Source organism: Podarcis bocagei (genome assembly GCF_964188305.1).
Source record: "Podarcis bocagei genome assembly, chromosome: 4".
NCBI lineage: Eukaryota > Metazoa > Chordata > Lepidosauria > Squamata > Lacertidae > Podarcis > Podarcis bocagei.
This window is the reverse complement of record NC_138128.1, coordinates 47,610,377-47,626,387: the sequence shown is the minus strand read 5'-3', so window position 1 is coordinate 47,626,387 and position 16,011 is coordinate 47,610,377. Positions and strand designations below refer to the sequence as shown.

The following is a 16,011-nucleotide window of genomic DNA, read 5'->3' as shown; positions in this document are numbered from 1 at the left end:
CAGAAACCATTACTATGGGACAAGTGTGCTCTTGCTGTCCTTATATGGCATACTGTAGAGTTAGTGCAGAACTGGGGACTGGGCATGAAAAATACTTCCTTATAGCGGTGATCTCTGTTGATTGGGGCACCCAGTATTAGTGAATCAGAATTTTTTCTAATCTTTGAGCTTCTTTTGACTAAATCAAGATTCTTGCATGTCTAGCATTGCAGTTGTGGCAGTCATAGATAACACAGCAGCGGAGTAAGAGGGAAGAAGGAAATGGTGATTTCTACAGAAGACATCTCATGCCAAGGTAGAAAGCATTCTGTCAAGGTTATGGATAATGCTATCTCTTATTGCATAGCAGAGCCTATCTCCCAGTCGTGTATTATTAGATGAATGGGATTAGAGCCTTTTTGTCATAGTGAGTCAGAGTTTCATTTCCTAGCCGGAGTGCATTTTAAATAATGATCTATGAACATATACACCTTGGCAAGGTACTTGACATGTTCCAGTTCCATCAATGGGTTTAGCAAAAGAAAAAGTTGCTGGCCTCATATGGAAATGATCTGACCATCATTGGCTGGTTTGTATAAAGACATGCACACAAACACACATGAGTTTGAAAATCATTGGTTGACAGGTGCTGTTATCCTGAACGTGTTGTGTTGTGCTGGTTTTGCTGATACAGAGTGTGTTTATCTGTCCCTTTCACTCCCTCTGCACAATAAGGAGGCTTCGAAAAGTCTGGACAAAAATAGCCACTTTGAAAGTAGCACAGTGAAGGCCTGGTTGTCCTTGTTTGTTTTCTTTCAGCTATTTCCTGATCAAGTTCTCAATTTACAAGTCAAGAAGTTTCAGGCTGCCAGCATTGCAAAGACCACCTGAAATATAGAAAGAAGGGGGCACAAGCACACAATAGATGCTTGTGATCAGAATGGAGCTTGGATAAACCAGCACATTCCCTCCCATGGGTTGCCCTCATTTACAAATGTGTTGTTTTTCTTCCCTTACAATAATATAAGCAGTTTCCTCCTGCAGTGAGCAGTTGAGATGTACCTTAGCGTTTACAATTGGAACATGGTGGCTAGCCTTCCTCTCTAAAGCTTTGTGCATTGGATCTCTTGACCGGTTTTCAGTTCACTCATCAATAAATTCTACCAATATATTCAAAGGTGGTGGGGGAAAGTGCATTGTTACCCTTAATGTATCTTCCTCCCACATGCAAAGATGTCCACACACTAGAGGAACTTTGAAAAAGGGGATAGAGGTGCTCATCTTACTGAGCATCACAATAACTTTGTAAGGATAGCAAAAAATAATAATATTCCCATTTCTTGTTATTCCTCCCCTATTTTACAGATGAAGAGGTCAGATTCATCAGATTCAATTTTCAAAGAGATGAGATCTCACTGCATTTAAAGTAAGCTCTAGCCTAGCCTTCCCTTCAAAGCAAATCCTGGGTTTACCTTAGACCCAAGGTTCATATGCGTGTCTTGGTTTTGTTTTGTTAATCTAAGGTAGCCATCTCTTTCTCTGTTCTCATTGGGGGTGGTCAAATTCTTAGGTCTGGTTTGGATATCTGGGGTTTCCTCTTGATCCATAGTTTGTGCTTTTAAAATAATGTTATAGGAACATGATTATTATTTTTTTTTGCAGGGGGGCTGAACATTGTGTAACTGTGAAAGTAACCTAATTGTTTAATACAAGGCATCAAGGAAAACACTGAATTATTTTCAGAAACTGGGGATAGATACACATTCCTATGTTTTCATGTGATTGTTCCCCCTATCAACTGATCACCTATCTGAGCCAACTGACACACGAGTTATTGTGATGCGCTAACCAATGAGAAGGAACCTCACCTATGCTAAGAATCCTGTGAATATCACATAAAACCTAGTGTGGAAATCTATTGTATATGTCCCAGGGTGATCCATAAGACAGCAGCAGCCTCCAGTTTTAGTATAAAGCATTTCCCTCAACCTTTACATTTTTTTAATGTATACTTAAGTGGTTTGTGACTAGTGCTGTGCTTAACATCTGCCTTCCAATTTTCTGCCTTTTTATCTAGACATATTGCAATTTCTGTACCCTTTTTATGAGTGCAAGGTGTTACATTGTTGCAAGGTGACTCGAGGTGTGTTTTTCTTTCCAGCAAACTGTTATCCAACACATTGCAGCCTCCCTGGATGCCCACAGTTCCTGATCGGGGGGAAAATGCATAGGAGGGTGTCTTCCACTGAGCTTGAACTGAAGCTTGGGCACCTGGGAAGTCTGTAGAGTGCGGACCACTGATTATTTTGTTGAATTAAAAAAAAGGACAATCACAAATATCCCTTGACCACCTCAAAAACATAGGGATAAAAAACTTGCACCCTACCCACAAGAATTTGTAGGGCAGCGGTTGAAGAAGGAGCAAAAAGGGTTTTCTTGTGTGTGTGTGTTTCTTGTGGCTGATTAGCTCTTTTCCCTGTGTAAAGGTCAGAGGGGGCAGGGTTTCTGTTGAGGCAGGGGATTAGCTGTGGGAGGAGCTTATCAGACCTAGCAGGGCAGTTTGATCCATCTTTTAGATTTAGGGGAGCTAGTCTCAAACGTTTGTTGGGGGAGACCTAGGTTTTTTTTTTGTGTGGGCGAAGTTATTTGTCCTGTCTTCAAGCTTTTTATGATGGAGGACCTCTGTAGCCACCCCCATCAACACGATCTCAAGATGGAAGGGGAGGGAACAGCTGCAGTCTCCTGCGATTCCTGCGCAATGTTTGCCATCTTGCCAAAGGTTGCAGGCAGCTTCACCTGCAGCAATTGCATGTTGATTGCCCTTTTAAAAGACAAAGTCCAGCAACTGGAGGAACGTGTAGCTACGCTCCAAAGAATTAGAGAGCTGGAGCTCTTCTTGGAAGCAACAGAGCACACCGTCCCCACCAAGGAGGAGACAGGGGACTCCCCTGAGAAGGAGGCTAGTTCATCAACACAGGAGCCAGATATATGGAGAAACGTGACTCAAAGAAGTAGGAGGCCCAGGGTTCACTCTGATTGTTTAGAAATACACAATCGCTTTGAGGTCCTCTCCCCTAGCATGGAAGACGAAGAGCAGACTCCATTTGAGGATCTCTCCCTCATTACAGTCGATCAGGTATATGAAGACGAGCAGCAAAGTCAGTCCTCAGGGAATGTGCAGGCGACCTTGGAACGGACAGCTCACGGAAGAACCCCGACCAAACCCAAGAGGAGGCGTGTAGTGGTGATAGGGGATTCCCTACTGAGGGGAACAGAAGCAGTGATCTGTGGGCCTGACAAGATGTCTCGGGAAGTGTGCTGTCTCCCCGGGGCTAAGATCCAAGATGTAACTGAACGACTGCAAGGAATCATAAAACCCACTGACAAATACCCCTTCCTCTTGGTTCATGTGGGAACCAATGACACTGCAAGCAATAGCCTCCAGAAGATCAAAAGAGACTACGAGGCTCTCGGCAGGAAATTGAAGCAACTAAATGCACAAATTGTCATCTCGTCTGTCCTCCCAGTTGAACGACGTGGCCCAGGGAGAGAGGGGAAAATAGTGGAAGTGAACAGCTGGCTTCGCAAATGGTGTAAACAGGAACGGTTTGGATTCTTAGATCACGGACTGCAGTTTCTTGAAGATGGACTTCTGGCAAGTGATGGGCTGCACCTCACAACGGTTGGGAGGAATGTTTTTGCCAAAAATCTCAGAAACCTCATCAGGAGGGCTTTAAACTGACTAATGTGGGGGAGGGAGACAGTGCTCCTGAAGGTAGGAGTCTATCAATTAATGAAGATGATCATCCAAATGTCATAGACCAAATGGAGCAAACAGCACGCGGACCTAGTGGTGGGAGGAAAAAATCCTTAAATAAGAGACACGGGGGAATGATTAATGGACTTCAATGTCTGTACACTAATGCACAAAGCATGGGAAATAAACAAGATGAGCTTGAGCTCTTGGTACAGCAAACTAAATATGACATAATAGGCATCACTGAAACCTGGTGGGATAAGTCCCACGATTGGAATGTAATAATGGGGGGATACAATCTATTTCAGAGAAACAGACCAGACAAGAAAGGAGGAGGAGTGGCGTTATATGTCAGGGATGTGTATACCTGTGAAGAGATCCAAGATTTAGAACCTCAAAGCCAATGTGAGAGCATTTGGGTCAAAATTAAGGGAGAGAAGAATAACAGAGACCTCATTGTGGGAGTTTACTATAGATCCCCAAGCCAAACGGAGGACATAGATGATGCCTTCCTGGAACAGATGGCCAAGCATGCAAAAGGAAGGGAGATAGTAGTAATGGGGGACTTCAATTACCCGGATATTTGTTGGACGTCAAACTCAGCCAAGAGCATAAGGTCAAACAGATTCCTCACTGGCCTTGCAGACAACTTCATTGTCCAGAAAGTGGGAGAAGCAACAAGAGGAACAGCCATTTTAGATCTGGTCCTAACCAATGTTGATGACCTGGTTAGTGGGGTAGAAGTGGAAGGATCATTAGGCGCGAGTGATCATGCTCTTCTGAAGTTTACTATACAGCGGAAAGGAGCAGCCAAGCATACTAGGACTCAATTTCTTGACTTTAAGAAAGCCGACTTCATAAAACTTAGGGAAGTGCTGGGTGAGATCCCATGGACAACAATACTAAAAGGAAAGGGAGTTCATGATGGCTGGGAGTTTGTTAAGAGGGAGATAGTAAAAGCACAACGTCAGGCAATACCAATGAGACGGAAACATGGAAGGTGCCTAAAGAAGCCAGGGTGGCTATCTAAAGAACTTTTAACTGAATTAAGATTAAAAAAGGATGTGTACAAAAAATGGAAAAGGGGGGAAACCACCAAAGAGGAATTCAAACAAATAGCCAGCACGTGTAGACACAAAGTCAGAAAAGCTAAAGCACAGAATGAACTCAGGCTTGCTAGAGAGGTTAAAAGCAACAAAAAAGGCTTTTATGGGTATGTTCGTAGCAAAAGGAAGAACAAAGAAACAGTGGGGTCACTCAGAGGAGAAGATGGTGAAATGCAAACAGGGGACACAGAAAGGGCTGAACTCCTCAATGCCTTCTTTGCCTCAGTCTTCTCCGATAAAGAAAACAATGCCCGACCTGAAGAATTTGGAGCAAATGATTCAGCAAAGGAAACACAGCCCAGAATAACTAAGGAGACAGTACAAGAATATTTGGCTAGTTTAGATGTATTCAAGTCTCCAGGGCCAGATGAACTGCATCCAAGAGTATTAAAAGAACTGGCAGATGTGATCTCAGAACCACTGGCAGTCATCTTTGAGAAATCCTGGAGAACAGGCGAAGTCCCGGCAGACTGGAGGAGGGCAAATGTTGTCCCTATTTTCAAAAAGGGGAAAAGAGAGGACCCAAATAATTACCGCCCAGTCAGTCTGACATCAATAGCAGGGAAGATTCTGGAGCAGATCATTAAGCAAACAGTCTGTGAGCACCTAGAAAGGAATGCTGTGATCACCAATAGTCAGCATGGATTTCTGAAAAATAAGTCATGTCAGACTAACCTGATCTCATTTTTTGACAGAATTACAAGCCTGGTAGATGAAGGGAACTCAGTGGATATAGCCTACCTTGATTTCAGTAAGGCATTTGACAAGGTGCCCCATGATATTCTTGTAAAGAAGCTGGTAAAATGCGGTCTTGACTCTGCTACCACTCAGTGGATTTGTAACTGGCTGACTGACCGAACCCAAAGGGTGCTCATCAATGGTTCCTCTTCATCCTGGAGAAGAGTGACTAGTGGGGTGCCACAGGGTTCTGTCTTGGGCCCGGTCTTATTTAACATCTTTATCAACGACTTGGATGATGGACTCAAGGGCATCCTGATCAAATTTGCAGATGACACCAAACTGGGAGGGGTGGCTAACACCCCAGAGGACAGGATCACACTTCAAAACGACCTTGACAGATTAGAGAACTGGGCAAAAACAAACAAAATGAATTTTAACAGGGAGAAATGTAAAGTATTGCACTTGGGCAAAAAAAATGAGAGGCACAAATACAAGATGGGTGACACCTGGCTTGAGAGCAGTACATGTGAAAAGGATCTAGGAGTCTTGGTTGACCACAAACTTGACATGAGCCAACAGTGTGACGCGGCAGCTAAAAAAGCCAATGCAATTCTGGGCTGCATCAATAGGAGTATAGCATCTAGATCAAGGGAAGTAATAGTGCCACTGTATTCTGCTCTGGTCAGACCACACCTGGAGTACTGTGTCCAGTTCTGGGCACCACAATTCAAGAAGGACACTGACAAACTGGAACGTGTCCAGAGGAGGGCAACCAAAATGGTCAAAGGCCTGGAAACGATGCCTTATGAGGAACGGCTAAGGGAGCTGGGCATGTTTAGCCTGGAGAAGAGGAGGTTAAGGGGTGATATGATAGCCATGTTCAAATATATAAAAGGATGTCACATAGAGGAGGGAGAAAGGTTGTTTTCTGCTGCTCCAGAGAAGCGGACACGGAGCAATGGATCCAAACTACAAGAAAGAAGATTCCACCTAAACATTAGGAAGAACTTCCTGACAGTAAGAGCTGTTCGACAGTGGAATTTGCTGCCAAGGAGTGTGGTGGAGTCTCCTACTTTGGAGGTCTTTAAGCAGAGGCTTGACAACCATATGTCAGGAGTGCTCTGATGGTGTTTCCTGCTTGGCAGGGGGTTGGACTCGATGGCCCTTGTGGTCTCTTCCAACTCTATGATTCTATGATTCTATGATTCTATGATTCTATGATTTCACAAGCTTTCTCTCCCCTTAGATACCTTTCAAACACAATTTCTTTTCTAATTGAAGAAAAATGTGGGAGAAAATTTTGGTATGTCCCCCCTCTTTATTTGCACAACTCTCTGTAGTGCTTTTCACCGAAAGCATTCCAAAGGAGCCATCTACATAAAAATCAGTGTCTTGAAGTCTGTTTATGCAGGGTTTGAATATAGGCCATGTAATCATTTTCTCCCCGCAGAAATTATTCTATGTGTGTGATTATCACTGTTGCTAGTTGTATATCCTTGTTTGTAATTTGCCATAGTAATTCGGCTGTTGGCAGTGATACTTGCTACATATTTCCTATGTAGGGTGGGATTCCACCCTATTGCTAGTTGCAATGCCATTTTCTGCAATGCACTTGCACCCAACAGCGTATGTTACTGATGCTGTCATCCCATGAAGTAAGGACTGCTCGTGCCATTATTTGATTTAATGTTGTGGTGGTTTGCTTTTTTATTGCTTTGTTTATATTTCATGTTAAATATTTTATTGGGTTACAAAAGTACATACATGGTCTCTATTTTCAGATCATAAAGTCCTTTCTACAGATCAGTTATATTCAATGTGAGACATGAATGTTTTATACAGTATAAGGGTTTATTTTTCATGTTGTCCCCCATTCTGGGATTGATTTAATGAAGAGTGGGTTTAAAGTCACCTAATTAAAGAAAATTACATTTGCACTCAGGGAAATGTCTCCCACAAAGTCAGTCTTGAGTTTCTGTATATTCCAAAAGATATTGTAATATTTTAATCTATATGCGTGACTCCTTCCAGAAACCATGAATGGCAAGATTCCAGAATACAGCGGAGTTCTGTGGCAGTCATTGGGCATGTCTAATTAGCATCAACTGGAACACTTTACTTATTTGCACACACAGTAGACTCACTGATATGTATCACAGAAGTGCCAAGTGCCCATAAAAGGTAAATATAAAGTTGATAGTGGATAGAGTGGAGTTCGACATCACAGTACCCAATAGATGCAAACTGACCTATTATTTGGGTGCTCCTGATAGAATTAGCATGATTGTTGAGCTTGCTCCTGTGAATCATGCACCTTGAGCATCATAACTCTTATTTGTCTTTTGTTCCAGGCTAAACATGCCCATCTCCTCCAAACTCTCCTCCTCAGACGCCAAGTCCCTCACCATCTTTGACACCCTTCTCTGGACATGGCCTAGTTTGTTGGTATCCTCCTTAGACTGGACACAGTTGACGTGAGGTATGACCAAAGCAGAATAGAGTGGTGCCATTGCTTTTCATGCTTTTGTTGACACAGCTTAAATTGTAGTCAACTTTTTAGCTGTTGCCAAGGACGTTAGGTCTTTAAAAGGATTCAAAGCACAGGTCCATGACATAGATTTGCACAAAAGTTTTATTTCCTAAGTTATATACATGTATGTAATTTTAGGTCTACTTTCAGAGGGAAGGGAAAGGGCAGAAGACCTGAAGTGTGCAAAAGACCCAGGGCTCAGCTCCCCCAGATCACCTAACAATGCCCTAGACTTGCATAGCATTGCTAGCTCATGTAGAGACAGTAGCTTACTAAAAGCCCTTGTTCCTTTTTTCTGAACTTAGTGCTGTGAAGCCAAGTGTCACCAGTCTTACACTTGTGCACCATTTTGGTAATTTTACCTTTTGGAGCTAAAATGGTAAATTCCTTTTTCTGCTATTGTAAGTTAATTTCACTTGCTCAGCATGATATGCAAGAGTTGGTCATCTTTTTTCATGCAGACAACATATTATTCCTTAGCACTTCAGTCCTAGTAACATTGTGCCCTGCTTGAGATTTTTTCATTCTCTTGCAAGCACAACTCATTATCGACATCTGAGCTACAGTGGCAGCTGTTCCATTAGGATGAATGTGGCACTGCCCCACCAGCCTAAGTCTGCCCTCAGCCAGCCCTCCCCTACCCATCTGCCTGCCTTCTAACTTAACAACTAGTCTAGGGGGTGGCATTGCCTGTCAGCTTCCTCCTCCTTGGTCTCGGTGTTGCCCTTGCAGAACTCAACAGGGAGGAGGATAAGACTGAAATTAGGTATCACTACCTCCATTGGCTCTGGCTCCACCTGCTGCTGGCCTCCCTACCTTCTGCCCTGCCAGTCCCACTGGGCACCAGCCACTAACGATGATAAAGACAATAAGATTGATTTGGGTGTGGGTGCAGAACTAACACATGCTATGCCTTCTGAAAAAACCAAGCAAAACATGAAAATCCTAAAGTAGCCTTTTTTTCTGTTCTCAACTACAAGACACCGCAGCACTGAAAGTTACTTTGGCTATGTTGCAGCCAGCTTGTTACTGAATAGCTAGCAGGTTGATATCAGAATAAAGAGTATATGGCAATTAGACATGAATCCCCTTTATTACTACCTGTGGTTTTCAGAGGGATGTCTCATTCTGTTGGGCAGCCTCATCTGAAATCCACAAGGAATACATATTGAGATTCCAGTTGCTTTATACAAGGGGTGTTGTTGTTTAGTCGTTTAGTTGTGTCCGACTCTTCGTGACCCCATGGACCAGAGCACGCCAGGCACTCCTGTCTTCCACTGCTTCCCACAGTTTGGTCAAACTCATGCTGGTAGCTTCGAGAACACTGTCCAACCATCTCGTCCTCTCTCGTCCCCTTCTCCTTGTGCCCTCCATCTTTCCCAACATTCCTGGGAGTCTTCTCTTCTCATGAGGTGGCCAAAGTATTGGAGCCTCAGCTTTGGGATCTTTCCTTCCAGTGAGCACTCAGGACTGATTTCCTTAAAAATGGATAGGCTTGATCTTCTTGCAGTCCATGGGACTCTCAAGAGTCTCCTCCAGCACCATAATTCAAAAGCATCAATTCTTTGGCAATCAGCCTTCTTTATGGTCCAGCTCTCACTTCCATACATCACTATTGGGAAAAGCATAGTTAAAACTATGCGGACCTTTGTTGGCAAGGTGATGTCTCTGCTTTTTAACATGCTGTCTAGGTTTGTCATTGCTTTTCTCCTGAGAAGCAGGCATCTTTTAATTTCGTGACTGCTATTCACCATCTGCAGTGATCATGGAACCCAAGAAAGTAAAATCTCTCACTGCCTCCATTTCTTCCCCTTCTATTTGCCAGGAGGTGATGGGACCAGTGGCCATGATCTTAGTTTTTTTGATGTTGGGCTTCAGACCATATTTATACAAGGGGTTGTTGTTGTTGTTTAGTCGTTTAGTTGTGTCCGACTCTTCGTGACCCCATAGACCAGAGCACGCCAGACACCCCTGTCTTCCACTGCCTCCCGCAGTTATACAAGGGGTAGAGGGGTGCAAATCAAGCAATGAGCAAGTTAAATAGTCCATGTTAGGAATGTGAACTAACATGCAAGTCAAGGTGGAGTTTCGAAAGCAGTAGGATGGCACCTTCTAGGTCTCCTTCCAGCAACACCTGCAGCTGAGCTGGTGCCAAACATATTGCTCTGCTTTCATTTGGACCACATTAGCAAGGCTGAGACGGGGGTCTTGCCTTGTCATCTGAACAGCCCAGGACTGCCCACACACTGCCCAGCCTTGCACCCCAGGGAGGTCACATCGGTGCTGCTAACTTTGACTTCACCCTTGGAGGCTCTTGGGACAGTTGGATGCCAGCAACAAGGGAGGTGGGGATTGGGGGGGGGCAGTGGCAATGCAGGCCTAACTGCAGACCCCTATTAGGGCTGCTAACCTAACCACGTCTAATTAGGAGTCGGCCCCAAAGAATTCAATCGGGTTTACTCCCAGGTAAATGGGAGTTGATTGCACCCTAATCTCCCTTCCGTTCGCCTGCCTCCAGCCCAAGAACAGCAGTCCCCAAAGGGAGCCGGTTGTTCCGTCTTCTTAGAGAGATCTCCTCTGCCTTTCTTTTCTCGCCCGTCCCCGGGGAACTTCTCCCCACCCCGCAGCGGCTCGCAAAGTCGTTATTTCTGAAGGGGGCGGAACCGCCCGGGCCAAGCTTCCTCGGCCGCCCAGCGCCCCCTCGGGGCTTGGGCGTGGAGAGGTGATCGCCCACTCCCCTTTCGGATCTCCTGTCCGGGGGAAGACCGGGCCCCCTCCTCCCCTCCGCGGGCGGCAAGCAGAGCCCAGCCCTCCTGCCTCCCGACCGGCCGCCCCCTCCTCCTCCTCCTCCAGCCCCTCGCCTTGTTCCGCGCGGAGTGCAGATCGCGGCAGCAGGAGGCGAAGCCGAGAAGGCAGGGGAAGGGAGCTTCGCGCCCAGCCGCTCGCTCGCCTCTGCCCGAGCCGGCCCGCCGCCTTCTGCTGCCTCCTCCTTCCTTCCTTCCCCCGGGGCGGCTGCAGCAGCTGCACCAAGGAGCGTTGCCAAGGATCCGCCGCTGTTGGGCACGAAGCGGGGGCCGAAGAGAACCGCTCAGCGGCGACTCGGGTGTAGGGACGAGGGAAAAGGAGGCAGGCAGGCATATAGACACACGAGCACGCGGGACACCGCGCCGGGGATCCGTACAGGGACTGCAAAACTTGATCCGCCTTTAGGAGGGGGAAGGGGGGACTGAATAGAGACTCCCTCCCATCCATATAAACGCAGCCTTGGACCAGAAGGAATCCCCCTTAGTCCCACCAGAGCCGAGCTCTTTTGAAAGTGGCCGAAGACCATTTCTGCCCTTTCCTCTCTCCCAGGGCCAAGGGGAGGATCGTAAACGGTGTGACCAGGCTCTCCAAGATTGGTGCATACATACATATATATATATACATATACTTAAGGACATCTCCTTCTGTTGAAGCTTGGGGAAGTTTTGCTTCTCTTCTGGTGCCAGCAACGAAGAAAAGAAAAAAAGGGAGAGAGAGAGAGAGAAGGGAAGGCACCAGCTTCCTAGGAAATCCTTCTTGAGCGCCAAGGAGCCATCCTGAAAGAATAAGCACACTCATCATAATACAAGGATACATCTGGACTCTGTTTGCATTTCCTGGTTTTCCTGGGGACGAAGATGCTGTCCTACAGCGTGCTGGATGCTAATGTGGTGGACGTGGAAAAAAGGCGAAACCCATCCAAGCATTATGTGAGTACATAGATGGGGGCTGAATAATGCTTGCATGGGAGGGGGGGTGCCATTAATGTCCAGTTTTGCCAAGGCAAGGCTGCATGTCCTGACAATGGGTGTCATCCCTGAAGCATTTTACAAGGCTGGCTGTTTGGGTTTGCAAAGAGCCAGAGAAATGATTTGGAAAGTGAAGTGGGTGGGATAGGGTTTCTGAGTGAGTGCTGTGTCCCACTGATGAACTTTATGAAGCACCTTTACCACCAAGGAAGAAGGTGAGCATAGGGGTTTTTGCAAGCATTTCAGTTTGGCGCAATCGTGTCTCTCGGGTGCAGTGTTGTGTAACATAGCCTATATAAGGACACTGGAACAGGCTGCACCTTCCCAGGTGGTCTGAAAAGCACACAGGATGAGTATATGGGTGTTGTTTTGTTTTGTTTTTAAAGAGCTCTTCTCGTTCAATTTGAAATCAGTTTTGCAGGCTGTTTTAAATAATCCTGCTGCAAACAAAGTTCCTCTGCCACATCCTTGCTCATTTTTGATGAGCATTGGTAGCATGCTGGGATTTGGGTGGAGTGTTTGGTGCAGGACAGACATGAACTAGACTAGATGATGCTTAGCTCCTCTCCAGCCCTGAGTCTATAATGGCAGTCCCAGTTTATTCATGCACAAGAATGTTGCCCTCTGGTCAAATTGGCTGACCATTTTTTGCCCTTTCCGTGGAGCAGGAGGCACATGTTGTGTTATTTTGAGCCATCTGGGCTTGTCTGACCCAACTTATTATTTTGACCTAGATGCACATTTGGCAGGGGTGTCCCTCAGTTCCTCATAAACATTCAGTTCTGCTATTCTGGAAGACTGCTTACATTCTCCTGCCCCTACCTGAGCCTTAGAGGGCTTTTTCACATTGGAGCAAAAGGTAGACTTGCAACTTTCCTATCTTCCCATTAATGTAGGGACGTCCACATGATGCCCTCCCCATTCCAGTGTTGCCCTGAACCTTCCATCCTTTTAATACAGGTGTTTTTTTAAATCCTTGGAAAGTCTGAAATGATCAGGATGGAGAAACACCTGCATATAGCGGGGAGAGGTCCAGGAAAACATTGGGATGGGGATGAAGTCTTGTGGGTGCACCTGTGTTAATGGGGAGACTGGTAGGTGCAAATCCAAGCCCGCAGAAAGACAGTGGTTAGGGCATTTCTTCCCAGAGCATTTTGGAATAGCTGTTTAAGGACCTTGAATTTTTCCTAGGTGGGTGCCCCATTTTCTCTGTTACGCTTTATTGGCAAAATTCGTTGCTTGACTTTCTCATTAGAGATCCAAGGCAATGACCGTACATGAACCCTCTGTTTCTTCTCTTTAGCTGAGCCAGCTCAATCAATGTGCAGTGCTGGTTGTGCTCCTGTGCGGTGCAGGCCAGGACACGGACATAGTCACTGCAGGACAAACCTCAGTGAAAAGATCCAAAGAGGATGAAAATGTTAGTCACTACGACATGGGACTAACTGAGGGCCATATATGCTTTCAGATCTAGTGGCCCCAATATTTGAAGGTACCAAGGGTGGTAAATCTGTTATCCTATCCTTGCCAGTTAATTCTCATAGGGTGATATTCTGCTAATCAGTGCAAGGATTTAAGGGCAGTAGGACTTTCATGTTTTCCCAACCCTGTGCTCTCCCAACAGCCTCCCAAAATCTTCTCCAGAGGGTTGGGGGAACCCCTAGAACAGATTTAGGAGACATGCTGGGGGGGGGGAGATGCAAGCAGAAATAATTTCACGGATGAAACAATTGCCTTGATGCCATGTTGCACTCCACCTATAATATTTTCATGGAACTCCAAACTCTGTTTTGGATGTGGGCGAAATGTTTTGCTGGAGCTGTATACTATTTTGCTGATGTTCCATATCTACAATTTCCCACCAGCTTTGACTACTGAACACAAGCTGGTAACTGAGCACCAGAGAATAGCTTTCCCCTTCCAACTGTTCACTGACAGGTATCAAGGGAATTTGATTAATCCTACAGATATCAACACTAAACTTTGTCATGTTGTCATCATCCGTTTTGAACAGAAGTGAAATAGTAGATGAGGTAAAGAGTAATCACAGCCTTGGAGAAGGACAGAAAGGCAGGAGTTCTTGCATCAGTCCTCTACCTGACAACCAAGTCATGCACAAGAGTGGATATAAAGAGCATTATTAGTATTGGCATCTTTCTCCATATTTCTGCCAAGGACCCTGTAGAAGTAGCCTATCAGATGTGCAGCTTGCTTTTTGTGAATTCAACCTTAAATGACATTATTTTTTCACAAGGTTCAGTTTGCCAAGTTAACCAGGATCTACTTGTAATCTTGTCCATTTTAAAGCTCAGCTTTGCTCCAGACAGCAAAATGTATTGGGCTGGTATTACCACCAGTGTTTCAGCAGACGTTCTCTTAAATTGAAAACTGCTGGTGTAAGGGAAGGGCTTTTTTGATTATTAGGCTAAAAGTATATCTAGCCAAGCATTCTGCTTCACACATTGACTAACCAGAAAACCCACTAACCACACAGCCTGAAGGCCATAGCTGGCTCCTCCTATTGTGCTTCCCCGGTAGACTGCCACTAAATTTGAAGGTTCTGTTAGTCTTGGCAAATCACTACTGGTAGAGTTATTCTCCATGAATATAGCTGATCTCTCCTTAAAACAATTGAAGCCAGTGGCTATCACCTGTCTACTCCTTGCTCTAAGAACTAAAATGCATAACGTATACAGCAGTTATGATACAAGATGCAATGCCAGCCATAGAAGTGAACAATTGAGGAGAAAGGGTGGTATTATGTCATACAGTTGTTCAGTTCTTTGGTAGTTTGTGCCATAGACAGCGAGTATTGTGGGTGATATTCACATATCTGGGTATAACTGTGAGACAGTTCTGTGTCACGCTGGGTGCTATCAGGTTGTGTTCTTATCTACACTTACCTGGAAGTAAGCATGTTAATACTCAGTTGAACTGACTTTTAAAATGTTTACAGTTTGAGATCCTTCAAAGCGAGTATTTTTCATGTGTAAAACAAGCAAACAACCCTCAGTTATAGAGACTGAGTAACTGAATCTAGATCAGGGGTTGCTAATGCAAACCCTGTGGGTGCTAGTGCGCTCTGCCAGTACCACCTATGACACCTGCAAAAGATTGTAGTAAATGTTCCTTCAGAAATCAGCACTACACCAGACACTTATTTGCTCTTCCTGCTCAGTTTGTTTGCACTAGTTCTGCTTCTCCTGTATTGGAGACACTCCCTTAAACATGTCCACATCTTGTTGGTGCCTTGATTAGACACCCACCCTCCCATTTTGAGGAGAGGTGCAAAGAGCTACTCTGTAAGTGATAATAGTGGATGATGTGGCAGCCATTTGTGCTATGCCATACCCCCATGGCATCATTTTGTGACTGGTGTTCGTGGCACCTTCTCAAATTCCAAAGGTGCCCACTCGCCAAAAAAGGTCGGTGATGCCTGCTAGACTTGTATGCTATACTTTTTTAAAAAAACCCCAGCAACATTTGAATATTAAAGTCAAATTCTCTTGTTAATAAATGCAAATTAGATAGAAATGCTTGATTAAATTACATGCATTTTTCAGTTGTTACCAAGTGGTTTTCATAATTTGGATTTTAGTTCCAGTGTTTGAGGTCTGGGTAAAAAAAAAAAAGTGGGACCTAGGAAAATAAGAGTGCAGAATTGTATTCATCTTTTAAATATTTCCGTGTAACCATGAGGACCAGAAACTTGATCTTTTAGCAAAATGAAATGTTTCGTTTTCAAGATTCCATGGCAGCAGAAAGATTCTGATTTAGTACTTACACAGATTGCTAGACTACTGCCAGTCAGAATGGGGTTGTGCAATACTAACATGAGATTTGCTGTGTTCTGTTGAAAAATGTTCCTTGCTTCTAGATGAATTAATGAACACTGCAATGACTTAATTAGGGCTTCTGATCCTCTTTCCCCCCCCCCCATTCCAACTCTCTGGAGGATGCTCTTTGATTTCCCAGACTCAGGTTCTCTGATATATCAAATCGATATTGGCTGACTGGACTCATCCAAGAGTGCTTTCATTTGCAATGTTTAACCTGATCTTCCAGATGTGTATTGAGAATGGGTGATCAAAACCCATCCACAGCCTCAGGACAAATGCATGTACATGTATGCCTTTTCCTCCTCTCTGTGCATTAGTGCTGGCTAAGTGAATCCAGCTGCCATTA

At 44.8% G+C, this 16,011-nt stretch overlaps 1 protein-coding gene across 3 annotated transcripts in view; it reads left to right on the top strand.

Moving 5' to 3' along the window:
- The first annotated feature begins 1,324 nt into the window (after positions 1 to 1,324).
- SH3PXD2A (SH3 and PX domains 2A) overlaps positions 1,325 to 16,011 on the top strand; it is a 271,525-nt gene continuing 256,838 nt past the window's right edge. Inside the window, exons 1-4 of one of the 3 annotated variants that reach the window (XM_081192090.1) lie at positions 1,325 to 1,405; positions 7,555 to 7,704; positions 7,875 to 8,002; positions 11,545 to 11,787. In XM_081192090.1, coding sequence (XP_081048216.1) covers positions 11,716 to 11,787 — 72 coding nt within the window. In that variant the 5' untranslated portion in view covers positions 1,325 to 1,405; positions 7,555 to 7,704; positions 7,875 to 8,002; positions 11,545 to 11,715. Of the gene's footprint in view, positions 1,406 to 7,554; positions 7,705 to 7,874; positions 8,003 to 8,172; positions 11,788 to 16,011 lie in introns of those variants that run through there. The other 2 variants (XM_081192089.1, XM_081192094.1) reach the window with 2 other exon arrangements.